Raw genomic sequence first — 22,212 nt, 5'->3', positions numbered from 1 at the left:
GCCCACAGTCGCCTTGAGGTGGGTTGGGGGGCAGAGAGAGTGTGATGGAGGTGGAGAGGCCTGACTAGAGCCCCTCTTTGTTTACGCCCACAGTCGCCTTGAGGTGGGTTGGGGGGCAGAGAGAGTGTGATGGAGGTGGAGAGACCTGACTAGAGCCCCTCTTTGTTTACGCCCACAGTCGCCTTGAGGTGGGTTGGGGGGCAGAGAGAGTGTGATGGAGGTGGAGAGACCTGACTAGAGCCCCTCTTTGTTTACGCCCACAGTCGCCTTGAGGTGGGTTGGGGGGCAGAGAGAGTGTGATGGAGGTGGAGAGACCTGACTAGAGCCCCTCTTTGTTTACGCCCACAGTCGCCTTGAGGTGGGTTGGGGGGCAGAGAGAGTGTGATGGAGGTGGAGAGACCTGACTAGAGCCCCTCTTTGTTTACGCCCACAGTCGCCTTGAGGTGGGTTGGGGGGCAGAGAGAGTGTGATGGAGGTGGAGAGGCCTGACTAGAGCCCCTCTTTGTTTACGCCCACAGTCGCCTTGAGGTGGGTTGGGGGGCAGAGAGAGTGTGATGGAGGTGGAGAGGCCTGACTAGAGCCCCTCTTTGTTTACGCCCATTCAACATCGCTGCAGACCTTTTTTTAAGCCTTAGCCCCAACCATCTCTTTAAGAGATGAGTCAGCGTGGCGTTGTCCTCCAGAAAGTAGTCTCTCTAAGTACACTTTCTGTCCATAGCACCTGCTAAATCCAGGGCAGCCACGTCGAGACCTGTAGCAACTTTTGCACTTGTCCATAGCTGTATATCTTTCCACAAATCATTTCCTACTTCCGATTTCCTACTCCTCCTTCCCAGCAAAGGGTGCACTCACTCACTATATTTCATTTCCCAGTCCGTAGGCTTGCCGAGGGTGAGTGAATCACTCACTATATGTCATTTCCCAGTCCGTAGGCTTTCCGAGGGTGAGTGAATCACTCACTATATGTCATTTCCCAGTCCGTAGGCTTGCCGAGGGTGAGTGAATCACTCACTATATGTCATTTCCCAGTCCGTAGGCTTTCCGAGGGTGAGTGAATCACTCACTATAGGTAATTTCCCAGTCCGTAGGCTTTCCGAGGGTGAGTGAATCACTCACTATAGGTCATTTCCCAGTCCGTAGGCTTGCCGAGGGTGAGTGAATCACTCACTATAGGTCATTTCCCAGTCCGTAGGCTTTCCGAGGGTGAGTGAATCACTCACTATATGTCATTTCCCAGTCCGTAGGCTTGCCGAGGGTGAGTGAATCACTCACTATATGTCATTTCCCAGTCCGTAGGCTTGCCGAGGGTGAGTGAATCACTCACTATAGGTCATTTCCCAGTCCGTAGGCTTGCCGAGGGTGAGTGAATCACTCACTATAGGTCATTTCCCAGTCCGTAGGCTTGCCGAGGGTGAGTGAATCACTCACTATATGTCATTTCCCAGTCCGTAGGCTTGCCGAGGGTGAGTGAATCACTCACTATATGTCATTTCCCAGTCCGTAGGCTTGCCGAGGGTGAGTGAATCACTCACTATAGGTCATTTCCCAGTCCGTAGGCTTGCCGAGGGTGAGTGAATCACTCACTATAGGTCATTTCCCAGTCCGTAGGCTTTCCGAGGGTGAGTGAATCACTCACTATAGGTCATTTCCCAGTCCGTAGGCTTGCCGAGGGTGAGTGAATCATGAAACTTTGGGAAGAAGAGTAGAACATCTGAATGCAGAGAGGAAGAGGTGAAACAAGACTTTTTACTCCGCCCAAAATCTGTCCATGAAAAATAAGCCCACGAAGTGAGGAATGTTTGAATGGAGCTCAATGAGAGAGTGTCTAATATGCTAAATTGCTACCTGAAGCTTATTTGATCGACTAGATCTTTCCTAAGGGTTAGGTTGTTAGGACTGCGCTAATATAAGTGGACGCACGTGGCATTTCGGCAACGTTGAAAAAAAACAACTGTCGGAGTTGTGTCTGTTGTCATAGAGGACTCATCATGGATATACCCCGTTTTAACATGGACATTGCCATTGAGGGCTTCCACCATTTTTAAGTAGTCAACTGGGTGGGGATTCCTATCAGTTCGGAGCAATCAGCCAATGAAGAAGAAAATTGTCTGCTTTAAAATGGCGATAGCCTGGGCAACACCATTGAGTCTGTCACAGATGCTATAATGTCACTGATACAAAGATGAGTCCTCTATCTATCTCAATCTCCTGTTGTTTACATGCGTATCTGCCTTCTCATTGGCTAGAATGGTCCCACCTGATCTCGCCTCCTCACGCCTGCATTCCATCTTTGAGGACATATATTTCCATTTTTAATCTTCTATCTTGCCAGTATAATGAACAATCTTTGGTCAGGGGTCAGCTGATCTTTGGTTGACATCCCCACTTCCTGTCTCCTAGGTTGTTTCAGGTCAACTCCGAGGAGGATGCCATGAACTGGTTCCCCCAGTACGCCCTCAAGCTTCGTCCCTTCTACGAGACCCTCCCCCTCCCCAAGCCAGAGGCAGTCCAGCCAATAGTAGACTGCCTCCGTAGTCACGCTGACTGGAGCTCAGCCCACATCGCCGTGGATACGGGCCTGAGGGAATGCCTGAAGCACAACCACGTCCAGAGGTGAGGTTGTAAAGTGTGGCTATAAGCATGTAAAAAGGAGTGGTTATAAGCATGTTATTACCAAAGAGTTGCTGTAAAGCAATAGGGCGTGAGTAATCCCTCGGACAGATCTGCGTCAACAGAACTGCTACTGTAGAATCTGTCAGGAAGGAATGTGATGGTGAGATAACTTGCAGCAGTAAGTCTGGTGTTTTCGTCACTGGTTATTTGGACAAATTATGATTTAACAGGTGTTTAGCATTTCGAGAGAGAGAGAGAGAGAGAGACACACACACGTTTTTCCATCTCTTAACATGTATGGACCCAGAACTTAATGGAGCAGCTGACCAATTTACATGAGACTTTAGTTCTGGGTTAACCAATATTGTGGCTCTCTCCCTAATCATACTGATGCTTCACACTCCTCACCCTCTCCTCTCTCCCTAATCATACTGATGCTTCACACTCCTCACCCTCTCCAGCCAGATCAACGCCAGGGACGGTGCTGGTCAGACCCCATTACACCTGGCGTGTGAGCGGGGGGAAGTGGCGTGTGTCAGAGAGCTGCTGGAGGAGTGCCAGGCTCGCACCGACGTCAAAGACAAGAACGGGGAGACGCCAATGCATTGTGCCGCCAAGCAGGACTCTGCTACTATTATACAGGTGTGACACACACACACACACACACACACAGAGAGTTGTGTACAGCTAATCTTGTGGGGACACACAATTCAGTCCCATTTAAAATCCAATGTAACCCTAACCCGTACTCTTACCCTAACCCGTACTCTTACCCTAACCTTAACCCTAACCCGTACTCTTCCCCTAACCTTAACCCTAACCCGTACTCTTACCCTAACCTTAACCCTTAACGTAATTCTAACACTTATTCTAACCTTAACCCTAAACACCCTAGATTAGCATTTGACCTCGTGGGGACTAACAAAATGTCCCCAGTTGGTGAAATTGTTGTTTGTTTACTAGTTAAACACGTCCACAGTGAGTATCCAAAACATTAAGAACACCTGCTCTTTCCATGACATAGCTTTCACCTGGTCAGTCTATGATCCCTCGTTGATGTCACTTGTTAAACCCACTTCAATCAGTGTAGATGAAGGGGAGGAGACAGGTTAAAGATGAAGGGGAGGAGACGGGTTAAAGATGAAGGGGAGGAGACGGGTTAAAGATGAAGGGGAGGAGACGGGTTAAAGATGAAGGGGAGGAGACGGGTTAAAGATGAAGGGGAGGAGACGGGTTAAAGAAGAATGTTGAAGCCTTGAGACAGTTGAGACATGGGTTGTGTGTGTGTGTGTGTGTGTGTCATTCAGAGGATGAATGGGCAGACAAAATATTTAACTGGGTATGTTAGTTACCAGGCACACTGGTTTGTGTCAATGGGGGTGGGCAACTCAATATTAGGAAGGTGTTCCTAATGTTTGGTATACTCAGTAAGACGCCCATGCACTGTGCTGTCAAACAGGACTCAAGTGTGTGTGTGTACAAAGAGGTCCCATGCACTGTAACAAGTTCCAGTTTGTACCTATACCAATATGACAGTCATAGACGCTGCATTACATGGGAATAGGACAGGCTGGCCTGAGTGGAGTTGCCAACAACCCGATTTTCCGGTTTCCAGGGATACAGCTATTTTCAACCTAGCTTCCTTTTTCTACTGAAAATGTGTGAACTCCGCTCAGGCGTTTGTCTCATGCCTGCTACGCCAGGTTAATGGCAGGCTAACATCAACCAGGCAGCGGGGGGTTGTGCCAGTCACAGGTATCCAGTCTCAGAAAGGGGACATTGACACTACTGCGAAGGCAAGGCAAGGCAGGGCTGTGCTAGTTCTTTTAGTCCAGTACTCATTAGTCCACACTGAAGCAAAAGAGAGTTTCTCGTTGGACAGATTCAGCTAGGTCCCTGCCTGTTTTGGCCTGTTTTCTTCTTCTGTTTGATTGCCATTGAATGCAACCCTGCTTTGCAGTGTACGTGTTGAAGTATTAGAGCTCAGTGTCTCCGATCCGTGTGTCCCAGATACTCTGCTGCGGCCGGGGCCCAGAACTGTCAGGACAGGGACAGGACCCGGCTGCTGTTATACAGGTCAGACTGAGGACTCTGGGTCACCTCTCTATAGCTGTTAGGACACAACGCTGTCTGTTCCCTGCATTCAGTTTAGCCACAAGACTGCTGCAGTACTTCTGCTATTCCTTCCTTCTTTCTTTTAAATGGGGTTTGAGCCTGGGGTTTCAGCCTGGGGTTTCAGCCTGGGGTTTCAGCCTGGGGCTTCAGCCTGGGGTTTCAGCCTGGGGTTTCAGCCTGGGGTTTCAGCCTGGGGTTTGAGCCTGGGGTTTCAGCCTGGGGCTTCAGCCTGGGGTTTCAGCCTGGGGTTTGAGCCTGGGGTTTCAGCCTGGGGTTTCAGCCTGGGGTTTCAGCCTGGGGTTTCAGCCTGGGGTTTCAGCCTGGGGTTTCAGCCTGGGGTTTCAGCCTGGGGTTTGAGCCTGGGGTTTCAGCCTGGGGCTTCAGCCTGGGGTTTCAGCCTGGGGTTTCAGCCTGGGGTTTCAGCCTGGGGTTTCAGCCTGGGGTTTGAGCCTGGGGTTTCAGCCTGGGGTTTCAGCCTGGGGTTTCAGCCTGGGGCTTCAGCCTGGGGTTTCAGCCTGGGGTTTCAGCCTGGGGTTTCAGCCTGGGGTTTCAGCCTGGGGTTTCAGCCTGGGGTTTCAGCCTGGGGTTTCAGCCTGGGGTTTGAGCCTGGGGTTTCAGCCTGGGGCTTCAGCCTGGGGCTTCAGCCTGGGGTTTCAGCCTGGGGCTTCAGCCTGGGGCTTCAGCCTGGGGCTTCAGCCTGGGGTTTCAGCCTGGGGTTTCAGCCTGGGGTTTGAGCCTGGGGCTTCAGCCTGGGGTTTCAGCCTGGGGCTTCAGCCTGGGGCTTCAGCCTGGGGTTTCAGCCTGGGGTTTCAGCCTGGGGTTTCAGCCTGGGGTTTGAGCCTGGGGCTTCAGCCTGGGGTTTCAGCCTGGGGCTTCAGCCTGGGGCTTCAGCCTGGGGTTTGAGCCTGGGGTTTGAGCCTGGGGTTTCAGCCTGGGGCTTCAGCCTGGGGTTTCAATACACATTTGGGAGGGAATAGTCACGATCTCACTCGCAGTTAAACATGCAATGTTTATTCACTTTTTCAAGTTAAAAACATGTATTGATGGCCTTCATCAGAAACGTATACATTGCAATTAAAATGTCGAAATTACAGCAAGGTCCCTATTAAAATGTGTCTGCTTTTGGTCTCTCTCCCTCCTCTAGGCGCTGTGCAGTAGGATGTGTGCGGGGGTGAATGAGCTGAACGGGGCGGGGGAGACGCCCCTCCATGTTTCTTGTCGCCTTGGGAGGGTAGAGGCCGTGAACGCACTCCTGGGGGGAGGAGCCCGCTGTGACATCATCGGGAGCAGTGGCTACCCAATCCACGCCGCCATGAAGTACAGTGAGAAGAGGTGAGGGCACTGATTGGCAAAGAGGGAATGGTGATGAATGTTGATTGGCTCTTTCATTAGCTAAGGGAGAATGGAGAACACTTATTGGTGGTAGAGTGGTGAGCGGAGATTGCCCCATCCCAAATCTACCCCCTAGCTACTGTTTTCCCCACAGTGTTTGCAGATGTGAAGGCGCTGGATAGGTCAAACAAGATTCCACTACATTGTTTACAATTCTCTCTCTCTTCTTTCTACCCCTCCTCTCTCGCTCTCTTCCTCCTCTCTCGCTCTCTTCCTCCTCTCTCGCTCCCTTCCTCCTCTCCTGCTCCCTTCCTCCTCTCCCGCTCCCTTCCTCCGCTCCCTTCCTCCTCTCCCGCTCCCTTCCTCCTCTCCCGCTCCCTTCCTCCTCTCCCGCTCCCTTCCTCCTCTCCCGCTCCCTTCCTCCTCTCGCGCTCCCTTCCGCTCTCTCCCTCCTCTCCGCTCTCTTCCTCCTCTTTTCCTCCTCTCCTGCCCTCTCCCTCCTCTCCTGCCCTCTCCCTCCTCTCCTGCCCTCTCCCTCCTCTCCTGCCCTCTCCTGCCCTCTCTCTCTCTCTCCCTCCCCCCTCTCTCCCTCTCCCCCCTCTCTCCCTCTCCCCCCTCTCTCCCTCTAGTTGTGCTGAGGCTGTCCTGGATGCAGACCCAGGTCAGCTACAGGTAGAAGATGCCGTCTATGGAGGAACCCCCCTACACTGGTGCAAGACTGCAGAGGTAGAGGGGAAGACTTTACAATGACAAGACTGTAGAGGTAGAGGGGAAGACTTTACAATGACAAGACTGTAGAGGGGAACACTTTACAATGACAAGACTGTAGAGGTAGAGGGGAACACTTTACAATGACAAGACTGCAGAGGTAGAGGGGAACACTTTACAATGACAAGACTGTAGAGGGGAACACTTTACAATGACAAGACTGTAGAGGGGAACACTTTACAATGACAAGACTGTAGAGGGGAAGACTTTACAATGACAAGACTGTAGAGGGGAACACTTTACAATGACAAGACTGCAGAGGTAGAGGGGAACAATTTACAATGACAAGACTGTAGAGGTAGAGGGGAACACTTTACAATGACAAGACTGCAGAGGTAGAGGGGAACACTTTACAATGACAAGACTGTAGAGGTAGAGGGGAACACTTTACAATGACAAGACTGCAGAGGTAGAGGGGAACACTTTACAATGACAAGACTGTAGAGGTAGAGGGGAACACTTTACAATGACAAGACTGCAGAGGTAGAGGGGAATACTTTACAATGACAAGACTGTAGAGGTAGAGGGGAACACTTTACAATGACAAGACTGTAGAGGTAGAGGGGAACACTTTACAATAACAAGACTGTAGAGGTAGAGGGGAACACTTTACAATGACAAGACTGTAGAGGTAGAGGGGAACACTTTACAATGACAAGACTGTAGAGGTAGAGGGGAACACTTTACAATGACAAGACTGTAGAGGTAGAGGGGAACACTTTACAATGACAAGACTGTAGAGGTAGAGGGGAACACTTTACAATGACAAGACTGCAGAGGTAGAGGGGAACACTTTACAATGACAAGACTGTAGAGGTAGAGGGGAAGACTTTACAATGACAAGACTGTAGAGGTAGAGGGGAAGACTTTACAATGACAAGACTGTAGAGGTAGAGGGGAACACTTTACAATGACAAGACTGTAGAGGTAGAGGGGAACACTTTACAATGACAAGACTGTAGAGGGGAACACTTTACAATGACAAGACTGTAGAGGGGAACACTTTACAATGACAAGACTGTAGAGGGGAACACTTTACAATGACAAGACTGTAGAGGTAGAGGGGAACACTTTACAATGACAAGACTGTAGAGGGGAACACTTTACAATGACAAGACTGTAGAGGGGAACACTTTACAATGACAAGACTGTAGAGGGGAACACTTTACAATGACAAGACTGTAGAGGGGAACACTTTACAATGACAAGACTGTAGAGGGGAACACTTTACAATGACAAGACTGTAGAGGGGAACACTTTACAATGACAAGACTGTAGAGGGGAACACTTTACAATGACAAGACTGCAGAGGGGAACACTTTACAATGACAAGACTGTAGACCGTAGAGGGGAACACTTTACAATGACAAGACTGTAGAGGTAGAGGGGAAGACTTTACAATGACAAGACTGTAGAGGGGAACACTTTACAATGACAAGACTGTAGAGGGGAAGACTTTACAATGACAAAACTGTAGAGGTAGAGGGGAACACTTTACAATGACAAGACTGTAGAGGGGAAGACTTTACAATGACAAGACTGCAGAGGTAGAGGGGAAGACTTTACAATGACAAGACTGTAGAGGGGAACACTTTACAATGACAAGACTGTAGAGGTAGAGGGGAACACTTTACAATGACAAGACTGTAGAGGTAGAGGGGAAGACTTTACAATGACAAGACTGTAGAGGTAGAGGGGAAGACTTTACAATGACAAGACTGCAGAGGTAGAGGGGAACACTTTACAATGACAAGACTGTAGAGGTAGAGGGGAACACTTTACAATGACAAGACTGTAGAGGGGAACACTTTACAATGACAAGACTGTAGAGGGGAACACTTTACAATGACAAGACTGTAGAGGTAGAGGGGAACACTTTACAATGACAAGACTGTAGAGGTAGAGGGGAACACTTTACAATGACAAGACTGTAGAGGGGAACACTTTACAATGACAAGACTGTAGAGGGGAACACTTTACAATGACAAGACTGTAGAGGTAGAGGGGAACACTTTACAATGACAAGACTGTAGAGGTAGAGGGGAACACTTTACAATGACAAGACTGTAGAGGGGAACACTTTACAATGACAAGACTGTAGAGGGGAACACTTTACAATGACAAGACTGTAGAGGTAGAGGGGAACACTTTACAATGACAAGACTGTAGAGGTAGAGGGGAACACTTTACAATGACAAGACTGTAGAGGGGAACACTTTACAATGACAAGACTGTAGAGGGGAAGACTTTACAATGACAAGACTGCAGAGGTAGAGGGGAACACTTTACAATGACAAGACTGTAGAGGGGAACACTTTACAATGACAAGACTGCAGAGGGGAACACTTTACAATGACAAGACTGTAGAGGGGAACACTTTACAATGACAAGACTGCAGAGGTAGAGGGGAACACTTTACAATGACAAGACTGCAGAGGTAGAGGGGAACACTTTACAATGACAAGACTGCAGAGGTAGAGGGGAACACTTTACAATGACAAGACTGCAGAGGTAGAGGGGAACACTTTACAATGACAAGACTGTAGAGGGGAACACTTTACAATGACAAGACTGCAGAGGTAGAGGGGAATACTTTACAATGACAAGACTGTAGAGGTAGAGGGGAACACTTTAGAATGACAAGACTGTAGAGGTAGAGGGGAACACTTTACAATGACAAGACTACAGAGGTAGATGGGAACACTTTACAATGACAAGACTGCAGAGGGGAACACTTTACAATGACAAGACTGCAGAGGTAGAGGGGAACACTTTACAATGACAAGACTGTAGAGGTAGAAGGGAACACTTTACAATGACAAGACTGTAGAGGTAGAGGGGAACACTTTACAATGACAAGACTGTAGAGGGGAACACTTTACAATGACAAGACTGCAGAGGTAGAGGGGAACACTTCACAATGACAAGACTGTAGAGGTAGAGGGGAACACTTTACAATGACAAGACTGTAGAGGTAGAGGGGAACACTGTACAATGACAAGACTGTAGAGGTAGAGGGGAACACTTTACAATGACAAGACTGTAGAGGTAGAGGGGAACACTTTACAATGACAAGACTGCAGAGGGGAACACTTTACAATGACAAGACTGCAGAGGTAGAGGGGAACACTTTACAATGACAAGACTGCAGAGGTGGAGAGGAACACTTTACAATGACAAGACTGCAGAGGTAGAGGGGAACACTTTACAATGACAAGACTGTAGAGGGGAACACTTTACAATGACAAGACTGTAGAGGGGAACACTTTACAATGACAAGACTGCAGAGGGGAACACTTTACAATGACAAGACTGTAGACCGTAGAGGGGAATACTTTACAATGACAAGACTGTAGAGGTAGAGGGGAACACTTTACAATGACAAGACTGTAGAGGTAGAGGGGAACACTGTACAATGACAAGACTGTAGAGGGGAACACTTTACAATGACAAGACTGTAGAGGTAGAGGGGAACATTGTACAATGACAAGACTGTAGAGGTAGAGGGGAACACTTTACAATGACAAGACTGTAGAGGTAGAGGGGAACACTTTACAATGACAAGACTGCAGAGGTGGAGAGGAACACTTTACAATGACAAGACTGCAGAGGTAGATGGGAACACTTTACAATGACAAGACTGCAGAGGTAGAGGGGAACACTTTACAATGACAAGACTGTAGAGGTAGAGGGGAACACTTTACAATGACAAGACTGCAGAGGTAGAGGGGAATACTTTACAATGACAAGACTGTAGAGGGGAACACTTTACAATGACAAGACTGTAGAGGGGAACACTTTACAATGACAAGACTGTAGAGGGGAACACTTTACAATGACAAGACTGTAGAGGGGAACACTTTACAATGACAAGACTGTAGAGGTAGAGGGGAACACTTTACAATGACAAGACTGTAGAGGTAGAGGGGAACACTTTACAATGACAAGACTGTAGAGGTAGAGGGGAACACTTTACAATAACAAGACTGTAGAGGTAGAGGGGAACACTTTACAATGACAAGACTGTAGAGGTAGAGGGGAACACTTTACAATGACAAGACTGTAGAGGTAGAGGGGAACACTTTACAATAACAAGACTGTAGAGGTAGAGGGGAACACTTTACAATGACAAGACTGTAGAGGTAGAGGGGAACACTTTACAATGACAAGACTGTAGAGGTAGAGGGGAACACTTTACAATGACAAGACTGTAGAGGTAGAGGGGAACACTTTACAATGACAAGACTGCAGAGGTAGAGGGGAACACTTTACAATGACAAGACTGTAGAGGTAGAGGGGAAGACTTTACAATGACAAGACTGTAGAGGGGAACACTTTACAATGACAAGACTGTAGAGGGGAACACTTTACAATGACAAGACTGTAGAGGTAGAGGGGAAGACTTTACAATGACAAGACTGTAGAGGTAGAGGGGAACACTTTACAATGACAAGACTGTAGAGGTAGAGGGGAACACTTTACAATGACAAGACTGTAGAGGGGAACACTTTACAATGACAAGACTGTAGAGGGGAACACTTTACAATGACAAGACTGTAGAGGGGAACACTTTACAATGACAAGACTGTAGAGGTAGAGGGGAACACTTTACAATGACAAGACTGTAGAGGGGAACACTTTACAATGACAAGACTGTAGAGGGGAACACTTTACAATGACAAGACTGTAGAGGGGAACACTTTACAATGACAAGACTGTAGAGGGGAACACTTTACAATGACAAGACTGTAGAGGGGAACACTTTACAATGACAAGACTGTAGAGGGGAACACTTTACAATGACAAGACTGTAGAGGGGAACACTTTACAATGACAAGACTGCAGAGGGGAACACTTTACAATGACAAGACTGTAGACCGTAGAGGGGAACACTTTACAATGACAAGACTGTAGAGGTAGAGGGGAAGACTTTACAATGACAAGACTGTAGAGGGGAACACTTTACAATGACAAGACTGTAGAGGGGAAGACTTTACAATGACAAAACTGTAGAGGTAGAGGGGAACACTTTACAATGACAAGACTGTAGAGGGGAAGACTTTACAATGACAAGACTGCAGAGGTAGAGGGGAAGACTTTACAATGACAAGACTGTAGAGGGGAACACTTTACAATGACAAGACTGTAGAGGTAGAGGGGAACACTTTACAATGACAAGACTGTAGAGGTAGAGGGGAAGACTTTACAATGACAAGACTGTAGAGGTAGAGGGGAAGACTTTACAATGACAAGACTGCAGAGGTAGAGGGGAACACTTTACAATGACAAGACTGTAGAGGTAGAGGGGAAGACTTTACAATGACAAGACTGTAGAGGTAGAGGGGAACACTTTACAATGACAAGACTGTAGAGGTAGAGGGGAACACTTTACAATGACAAGACTGTAGAGGGGAACACTTTACAATGACAAGACTGTAGAGGGGAACACTTTACAATGACAAGACTGTAGAGGGGAACACTTTACAATGACAAGACTGTAGAGGTAGAGGGGAACACTTTACAATGACAAGACTGTAGAGGGGAACACTTTACAATGACAAGACTGTAGAGGTAGAGGGGAACACTTTACAATGACAAGACTGTAGAGGTAGAGGGGAACACTTTACAATGACAAGACTGTAGAGGGGAACACTTTACAATGACAAGACTGTAGAGGGGAAGACTTTACAATGACAAGACTGCAGAGGTAGAGGGGAACACTTTACAATGACAAGACTGTAGAGGGGAACACTTTACAATGACAAGACTGCAGAGGGGAACACTTTACAATGACAAGACTGTAGAGGGGAACACTTTACAATGACAAGACTGCAGAGGTAGAGGGGAACACTTTACAATGACAAGACTGCAGAGGTAGAGGGGAACACTTTACAATGACAAGACTGCAGAGGTAGAGGGGAACACTTTACAATGACAAGACTGTAGAGGGGAACACTTTACAATGACAAGACTGCAGAGGTAGAGGGGAATACTTTACAATGACAAGACTGTAGAGGTAGAGGGGAACACTTTAGAATGACAAGACTGTAGAGGTAGAGGGGAACACTTTACAATGACAAGACTACAGAGGTAGATGGGAACACTTTACAATGACAAGACTGCAGAGGGGAACACTTTACAATGACAAGACTGCAGAGGGGAACACTTTACAATGACAAGACTGCAGAGGTAGAGGGGAACACTTTACAATGACAAGACTGTAGAGGTAGAAGGGAACACTTTACAATGACAAGACTGTAGAGGTAGAGGGGAACACTTTACAATGACAAGACTGTAGAGGGGAACACTTTACAATGACAAGACTGCAGAGGTAGAGGGGAACACTTCACAATGACAAGACTGTAGAGGTAGAGGGGAACACTTTACAATGACAAGACTGTAGAGGTAGAGGGGAACACTTTACAATGACAAGACTGTAGAGGTAGAGGGGAACACTGTACAATGACAAGACTGTAGAGGTAGAGGGGAACACTTTACAATGACAAGACTGTAGAGGTAGAGGGGAACACTTTACAATGACAAGACTGCAGAGGGGAACACTTTACAATGACAAGACTGCAGAGGTAGAGGGGAACACTTTACAATGACAAGACTGCAGAGGTGGAGAGGAACACTTTACAATGACAAGACTGCAGAGGTAGAGGGGAACACTTTACAATGACAAGACTGTAGAGGGGAACACTTTACAATGACAAGACTGTAGAGGGGAACACTTTACAATGACAAGACTGCAGAGGGGAACACTTTACAATGACAAGACTGTAGACCGTAGAGGGGAATACTTTACAATGACAAGACTGTAGAGGTAGAGGGGAACACTTTACAATGACAAGACTGTAGAGGTAGAGGGGAACACTGTACAATGACAAGACTGTAGAGGGGAACACTTTACAATGACAAGACTGTAGAGGTAGAGGGGAACATTGTACAATGACAAGACTGTAGAGGTAGAGGGGAACACTTTACAATGACAAGACTGTAGAGGTAGAGGGGAACACTTTACAATGACAAGACTGCAGAGGTGGAGAGGAACACTTTACAATGACAAGACTGCAGAGGTAGATGGGAACACTTTACAATGACAAGACTGCAGAGGTAGAGGGGAACACTTTACAATGACAAGACTGCAGAGGTAGAGGGGAACACTTTACAATGACAAGACTGTAGAGGGGAACACTTTACAATGACAAGACTGTAGAGGGGAACACTTTACAATGACAAGACTGCAGAGGGGAACACTTTACAATGACAAGACTGTAGACCGTAGAGGGGAATACTTTACAATGACAAGACTGTAGAGGTAGAGGGGAACACTTTACAATGACAAGACTGTAGAGGGGAACACTTTACAATGACAAGACTGTAGAGGGGAACACTTTACAATGACAAGACTGTAGAGGTGGAGGGGAACACTTTACAATGACAAGACTGTAGAGGGGAACACTTTACAATGACAAGACTGTAGAGGGGAACACTTTACAATGACAAGACTGTAGAGGGGAACACTTTACAATTACACTTACACTTTTTCACCCAAAATGAGTTGTGATAAATATTTGAATTGCCCCTCCATGATAATATCGGAGGAACTTTGCATCTGTTTCCGTCCGTTCGTACCTACTAACATGCTTACCATGTTTTCCATGGTTTCCATTTACCGACATTTGGCCGATGTAAAACGATAAATGTTTTGCCTGACAAATTGTCTGTTTATAGTTTAATTTGCCTAATTGTGTAAAAAGAAATGCTACAATTTTTAAAATCTTAATTGGTAATTGAAATGCACCTCCCAATCGCCAATCCAGTGCATAGGAAACGGTAGGGAGGCTATCAACGTGTCACCCTCCACTTTACAATGAGCTGGAGGCAGCATGCATTTTGAAAACATATCCTTCGTTGTTTGAAACCTGAACGTTTTACTTCATATTATGAGGCATGTCTTACCTTGCTTCAAAGTAGCCTAGTCAAAATCCCACCATACAAAAGCACAAGCAGTTATTTTATAAAGTCTTCCCCATTGAAACTAGCGTTTCTCTCCTGTTGTATTGGTTTTCGACGTTCTTTCGTTGTCCAGAAGCCAAAGCCACATTAGTCATGTTAGAAACTCATCCTAGTGTTTTACATGACGTTGTTTTGGCTGCTTCATTACAGGAGCTGCTCGTTATGTTACGATCAATTACCTTCATCTAGATGTGATTTCTGTCACTCTGAGCATTGTGGGTGGACGCCCTACTGGGTCTCTTTCCTAACGGAAACCCTGGTACGTACGTTAGTCACACGCCATATCTCAGACACCACTCGCCTGATTTAGTTGACATTTTTTTATGAAACTCTGGTGAATGATGCGTCTTGCCATGGAGATACGGCATTTGCGAAACGACACTGATTGGCCCGAAGGGGGCGATATAGTAATCAGCTGAACTGAGAAAGTTTGAACGAGCATTTCTCCTGTCCCGTTGAGCTCCAGTCCTGACACTTTGTACTGTATATGCTTCTCCTCATGAGAAACAGGATACTGGGGTGAATGCATCTCGCTGTGGAGATCCAACGTTTGACGAAACGACACTGAGTGGGCCAAAGGGGGCGCTGTATCATTCTGTAGGGGACAACATGTTGTTGCCAGTTAAACGTACTGAAACCTGAAGTACCTACTTGTTTCTATGTATCAGGTTATGGTCAAACAGATATTATTTACAAGTCTGTGTTAAATATGGCTATCATGCTTTCCCTCCCTCCCTCCCCCCTACTTCTCCCCCCTTTCTCTACCCATTCCCCTCCCTCCTCTAGATGTGTCGTACGCTGCTGGAACGAGGTTGCTTGGTGAACTACCTCAGTAAGACAGGGGAGAGTGCACTGCACGTCCTGACCAAGAGGGGGCGCTTCGATGCTTCCATGGTGCTGCTCACACACGGGGGGGAACCCAACCTCAAGGGTCAGGATGGGAACACAGCCCTGCATCTGGCTATGAAGGTATGTGGTGTGTGTGTGGGGTGTGTGTGTGTGTGTCACACACAGAGAGGAAACACGGCCCTGGCTATGAAGGTAGGGAGGGTGTGTGTGGTGTGTGTGTCACACACAGAGAGCAAACACGGCCCTGCCTCTGGCTATGAAGGTAGGGTGTGTGTGTGGTGTCGTGTGTGTGTGTGTGTGTGTCACACACAGAGAGGAAACACGGCCCTGCCTCTGGCTATGAAGGTAGGGAGGGTGTGTGTGGGTGGGTGTGTGTGTGTGTCACACAGAGAGGAAACACGGCTCTGGCTATGAAGGTAGGGTGTGTGTGTGTGTGTCACACAGAGAGGAAACACGGCCCTGGCTATGAAGGTAGAGAGGGTGTGTGTGTGTGTGTGTGTGTGTGTCACACAGAGAGGAAACACGGCCCTGCCTCTGGCTATGAAGGTAGGGTGTGTGTGTGTGTCACACACAGAGGGGAAACACGGCCCTGCCTCTGGCTATGAAGGTAGGGAGGGTGTGTGTGTGTGTGTGTGTCACACAGAGAGGAAACACGGCCCTGCCTCTGGCTATGAAGGTAGGGAGGGTGTGTGTGTGTGTCACACACAGAGAGGAAACACGGCCCTGCCTCTGGCTATGAAGGTAGGGAGGGTGTGTGTGTGTGTGTGTGTGTGTGTGTGTCACACACAGAGGGGAAACACGGCCCTGCCTCTGGCTATGAAGGTAGGGAGGGTGTGTGTGTGTGTGTGTGTCACACAGAGAGGAAACAAGGCCCTGCCTCTGGCTATGAAGGTAGGGAGGGTGTGTGTGTGTCACACAGAGAGGAAACAAGGCTCTGGCTATGAAGTTAGGGAGGGTGTGTTTGTTGCACTCAGTGGAAGTTTAATGCTTCAGTAACCTTCTTTATCTCAAACATATGAATCCTCTCAACAATATGACAAATGATTAGGGGTTAGATGGGAATGATTAGGGGTACGGTCTAGGGTTAGACTGGAATGATTAGGGTTAGATGGGAATGATTAGGGGTCCGGTCTAGGGTTAGATGGGAATGATTAGGGGTCCGGTCTAGGGTTAGACTGGAATGATTAGGGGTCCGGTCTAGGGTTAGATGGGAATGATTAGGGGTACGGTCTAGGGTTAGACGGGAATGATTAGGGGTACGGTCTAGGGTTAGATGGGAATGATTAGGGGTACGGTCTAGGGTTAGACGGGAATGATTAGGGGTACGGTCTAGGGTTAGACGGGAATGATTAGGGGTACGGTCTAGGGTTAGATGGGAATGATTAGGGGTACGGTCTAGGGTTAGAATTTGGACACTACATAGTCCCCTTTCCGTTCATGACCCCTTGTTTTTCTCTCTTACCCCTCCTTCCCCTCCTTGACCTTTACTCTCTGACCCCTGCTGTTTCGCTACTTACAGATGGACCACATGGAACTGATCAAGGCTCTGATCGTGTTTGGAGCCGACGTGGAGATACACAATGACCTGGGAGAGACTCCCGGGTTGATAGCAGCACGCACTAGTAAAGGTGAGAGGGAAGAAAGAGAGGAGGGAGGGAAAAGGAGGATGGGAGGAGAGGGTGAGACACCCGGACTCAAAGCATCACTCACTAGTAAAGGTGAGAGGGATTGGGGGGAGTGGTCGACAAGGAAGGGAATAGAGTAGGTGGGTGGAGGGATAGAGTGAGCAGAAGGAAGGAATGAATGGGTGGATGGAGGGATAGAGTGAGCAAAGGGAATGAATGAATGGGTGGATGGAGGGATAGAGTGAGCAAAGGGAATGAATGAATGGGTGGATGGAGGGATAGAGTGAGCAAAGGGAATGAATGAATGGGTGGATGGAGGGATAGAGTGAGCAAAGGGAATGAATGAATGGGTGGATGAATTAGTGAAAGGTGGAGGAGAGTTAGTTCCTTGGTGCCTTTATAAAACGGTGACGTCACAAGCCAGCAGATGAATGAATCCTAACACAACAACAATCTCACATTGATGTGGATGATAATGAATTCAAAAGCATGTGTTATTGTGGATGATATAGCATGTATGTGTTAAGGCTGTGTGAACATTAATATAACATTAACTACAGTATATTGTATTCATTGATCACGTGAACTCTGCTCATTGCCCCGATTACATTGATTAATCAGCTGTTTGAAATGTGCTGAAATGATCATAGGCCTTTTGCTCGAGGGTGGGTCAAATTGCGGGGGACTTTCTGGGAATGACTATTTCCTGGGTTTTTTCCACCAACACTTGATTTGTCAGCCACTGTCACTTAGGAAGCCAGCAGCCTGAGACGGGTTGCTAGCTAAGCTAACGTTTGTAAAGCTAGCGAGGTAGCTGAACATTATAGCTGAAAAAGATTAGCTTGCTACCAAAGAGCTTGCTAAGACTATGTATATACAATCAAAGAAATATATCATGTTATTTCAGAACATTATCAGTGGTTTATAGCATTAATATCGCTAATGAAAGCTAATCAGTGCTGGATGCTTTCACGTTTAGCCTGTGTGGGTTTGTTGCTCTTAGCTAGCACACGGACAATCCGTAGCATACTGCCGTAGTGAGACATGAGACAAATTAACAACATAGTTGGATCCTTCATTTATTTTTACATTACACAATAACCGTTCATGAGAACAGTCCGCCCTCGAATGCTAGCTAGCTGACGTTAGCTTGCAAGTCAGAATTGAAAAACAAGCTAACTAACGTGAGCAAGCTGGGATTTTAGCAAGCAGGTCATATTGAAAGTTAGCTACGTCCTATCAAACCTGTCGCCTGGTGTTAATTTCTGTATTTTTTTTAAGTTATTGTCCATGTCAATCAACCCCTCTGTTGTGGTTTCCATGGTTATACATTTATATCGTTTTTAGTGATTGATAATGTCTCAATACAAAATAATACATGTTACATATGTCTTTCTATGGAAACTATGCGTGTTCAAATCTGCATGTGTGATTGTTTGTGTGTCAGTGTGAATGTCTGTATAATCTGTTTGACCACTCCTCTGTCTCTCCAACTGTCTTTCTCTGTAACTGACGGTTTGTGAAATTGAACATTTTGCTCTCTTCTCTTCCCACTCTCCCCTACTCTTTCACTCTCTCGTTCTCTCTCTCTCAACCTCCACCTATCTACCTCTTTCTCTCACTCTCTCTCTTCACTCCCCCTCTTTCTCCCCTCTTCTCTCTCCCCTCTTCTCTCTCCCCTCTTCTCTCTCCCCTCTCCTCTCTCCCCTCTCCCCTCTCCTCTCTTTTCTCTCCTCTCTTTTCTCTCCTCTCTTTTCTCTCCTCTCTTTTCTCTCCTCTCTTTTCTCTCCTCTCTTTTCTCTCCTCTCTTTTCTCTCCTCTCTTCTCTCTCCTCTCTCTCCTTCCTGCCTGTCATTGTGTGTGCATGTCTCTAACCCTGTGGCTTGGTGTGTTGATTGACTGAAGGCTCCAACAGAAAGGTGCTACTGGACATGCTGTGTAGTGTAGGGGTACAGCGGTGCGCCCCACCCTCCTCCCCCCTCAACTCCCATCCTCCCCCCAAGAAGGTTGCTTCGTCACCAGGCATAGGTAAAGCCCCCCCCATCCTCAATCCCCAAATGTCTCTCTGACCCTTCTCCTCCTGGGGACATACAGTATGTATCAAGCATTTCAGAGTAGGAGTGCTAGGATCAGTTTTTGCCGTTCTGATCATAATGAGTTTGATAGAGGGGATCTGATCGTAGATCAGCACTCCTACTCTGAGATGCTTTATGAATACAGGCCCTGATACCATTTAATCTTTCACCCGCTGACCCCCACCCCCATACCCCAGAACCTCCCTCTCTCTTCTCTGACCCCCACCCCCATACCCCACAACCTCCCTCTCTCTTCTCTGACCCCCACCCCCATACCCCAGAACCTCCCTCTCTCTTCTCTGACCCCCACCCCCATACCCCAGAACCTCCCTCTCTCTTCTCTGACCCCCACCCCCATACCCCAGAACCTCCCTCTCTCTTCTCTGACCCCCACCCCCATACCCCAGAACCTCCCTCTCTCTTCTCTGACCCCCACCCCCATACCCCAGAACCTCCCTCTCTCTTCTCTGACCCCCACCCCCATACCCCAGAACCTCCCTCTCTCTTCTCTGACCCCCATACACCAGAACCACCCTCTCTCTTCTCTGACCCCAACCCCCATACCCCAGAACCTCCCTCTCTCTCCTCTGACCCCAACCCCCATACCCCAGAACCTCCCTCTCTCTCCTCTGACCCCCACCCCCATACCCCAGAACCTCCCTCTCTCTCCTCTGACCCCCAACCCCCATACCCCAGAATCTCCCTCTCTCTTCTCTCACCCCCATACCCCAGAACCACCCTCTCTCTTCTCTGACCCCCACCCCCATACCCCAGAACCTCCCTCTCTCTTCTCTGACCCCCAACCCCAATACCCCAGAACCTCCCTCTCTCTTCTCTGACCCCCAACCCCAATACCCCAGAACCACCCTCTCTCTTCTCTGACCCCTAACCCCAATACCCCAGAACCACCCTCCCTCTCTCTTCTCTGAACCCCAACCCCAATAGCCCAGAACCTCCCTCCCTCCCTCTCTCTTCTCTGACCCCCAATACCCCAGAACCACCCTCCCTCTCTCTTCTCTCAACCCCAATACCCCAGAACCACCCTCCTTCTCTCTTCTCTGACCCCCAACCCCCATACCCCAGAACCACCCTCCCTCTCTCTTCTCTGACCCCCAACCCCAATACCCCAGAACCTCCCTCGCTCTTCTCTGACCCCCAACCCCAATACCCCAGAACCTCCCTCCCTCTCTCTTCTCTGACCCCCAACCCCAATACCCCAGAACCACCCTCCCTCTCTCTTCTCTGACCCCCAACCCAAATACCCCAGAACTCCCTCCCTCCCTCTCTTCTATGACCCCCAACCCCAATACCCCAGAACCTCCCTCCCTCTTCTATGACCCCCAACCCCAATACCCCAGAACCACCCTCCCTCTCTCTTCTCTGACCCCCAACCCCAATACCCCAGAACCACCCTCCCTCTCTCTTCTATGACCCCCAACCCCAATACCCCAGAACCTCCCTCCCTCTCTCTTCTATGACCCCCAACCCCAATACCCCAGAACTCCCTCTCTCTTCTATGACCCCTCATTTATCTGATGGTGTTTTATCATTTCTTTCATCCCCTCTTTTTGTTTTCTCTCTTTTTGTTACTGAAGTCTCCTCTCTCCCCTCTCCTCTCTCCCTCCCCTCCTCTCTCCCTCCCCTCTCCCCTCTCCCCTCTCCCCTCTCCTCTCTCCTCTCCCCTCCCCTCTCCCCTCTCCCCTCTCTCCTCTCTCCTCTCTCCGGCATCGTGATCCTCCTTACCTTATGGTCTTCCCCTTTTCAAGACTTTTTGCTCTTTTTCTCACTTCTTCCTTTTTCCTCCCTTACTTCATCAGTCCCTTCAAACATTCATCTGCTTTGTTTTTAATTCATCCTTCCCTCTGCTATCGCTCCATGTTTGTATTCATCCCTCTGTTCTCTCCCTGCATTTTGAGTTATGCTGTTACTTCTCCCCTCTCTTCTCTCTTCCCACTTCTCTCACTCCTTTTCCCCCCAGGCTCATCCCCTTCTCTCTGTCCCTCTCTTCCATTCCACTCTGCGCTCCTATTTGTTGATTAGACCTGGGTCCTTGTCTGTGATTGGCCGACAGGGTTCGAGGACATTATGCACGTTGCGGCGGCGGTGGGTGCGATGAGTCGCGGCCGGGAGGAAGTGGACGGGTTCAAAACAGGAAGCAGGAAGTACGTTTCTGTGTATTTTATTTTGGTTATTTAGAAATGTATCAGTTGTTTTTCTTAATTCAACGTACTGCTGATCTGTGTGATTCTTTGGTTGGTTGATTAATTATAACACCAGTTTGAATGAATAGTCAAGTGTACCAAATAGACAAATGACTTATATATTGTCTGAATGGCTTGTTCCTCTTTCTCCTGCTGTGTAAGAGTCACTCTAATGGTCTCCTCCTCTAGGATAGACAGACTGCTGTGTAAGAGTCACTCTAATGGCCTCCTCTCTCCTCTAGGATAGACAGACTGCTGTGTAATGGCCTCCTCTCTCCTCTAGGATAGACAGACTGCTGTGTAAGAGTCACTCTAATGGTCTCCTCTCTCCTCTAGGATAGACAGACTGCTGTGTAATGGCCTCCTCTCTCCTCTAGGATAGACAGACTGCTGTGTAATGGCCTCCTCTCTCCTCTAGGATAGACAGACTGCTGTGTAAGAGTCACACTAATGGCCTCCTCTCTCCTCTAGGATAGACAGACTGCTGTGTAATGGTCTCCTCTCCTCCTCTAGGATAGACAGACTGCTGTGTAAGAGTCACTCTAATGGCCTCCTCTCTCCTCTAGGATAGACAGACTGCTGTGTAAGAGTCACTCTAATGGCCTCCTCTCT

General features: G+C 48.0%; 1 protein-coding gene across 20 annotated transcripts in view; it reads left to right on the top strand.

Moving 5' to 3' along the window:
• Positions 1-22,212, top strand: part of pla2g6 (phospholipase A2, group VI (cytosolic, calcium-independent)) — a 33,782-nt gene that overhangs the window by 2,746 nt on the left and 8,824 nt on the right. For 10 of the 20 annotated variants that reach the window (XR_016485700.1, XR_016485698.1, XR_016485701.1 and 7 more), the window contains 8 exons: positions 2,401-2,613; positions 3,075-3,255; positions 5,873-6,060; positions 6,690-6,786; positions 15,637-15,819; positions 17,219-17,327; positions 19,230-19,352; positions 21,471-21,561. Coding sequence is in view for 12 of the 20 variants with exons in the window: in XM_090195425.1 (XP_090051551.1) it covers positions 2,401-2,613; positions 3,075-3,255; positions 5,873-6,060; positions 6,690-6,786; positions 15,637-15,819; positions 17,219-17,327; positions 19,230-19,352; positions 21,471-21,561 (1,185 nt within the window). In the remaining 8 variants the exon portion in view is untranslated. Of the gene's footprint in view, positions 1-471; positions 529-2,400; positions 2,614-3,074; positions 3,256-5,872; positions 6,061-6,689; positions 6,787-15,636; positions 15,820-17,218; positions 17,328-19,229; positions 19,353-21,470; positions 21,562-21,789; positions 21,859-22,212 lie in introns of those variants that run through there. The other 10 variants (XR_016485704.1, XR_016485703.1, XR_016485705.1 and 7 more) reach the window with 4 other exon arrangements.

The sequence above is a fragment of the Oncorhynchus mykiss genome, chromosome 13, assembly GCF_057628025.1.
Source record: "Oncorhynchus mykiss isolate SJ-2025 chromosome 13, ASM5762802v1, whole genome shotgun sequence".
NCBI classification, from domain to species: domain Eukaryota; kingdom Metazoa; phylum Chordata; class Actinopteri; order Salmoniformes; family Salmonidae; genus Oncorhynchus; species Oncorhynchus mykiss.
Note: the sequence above shows the minus strand (reverse complement) of the source record. Positions and strands in the feature narration are given on the sequence as shown.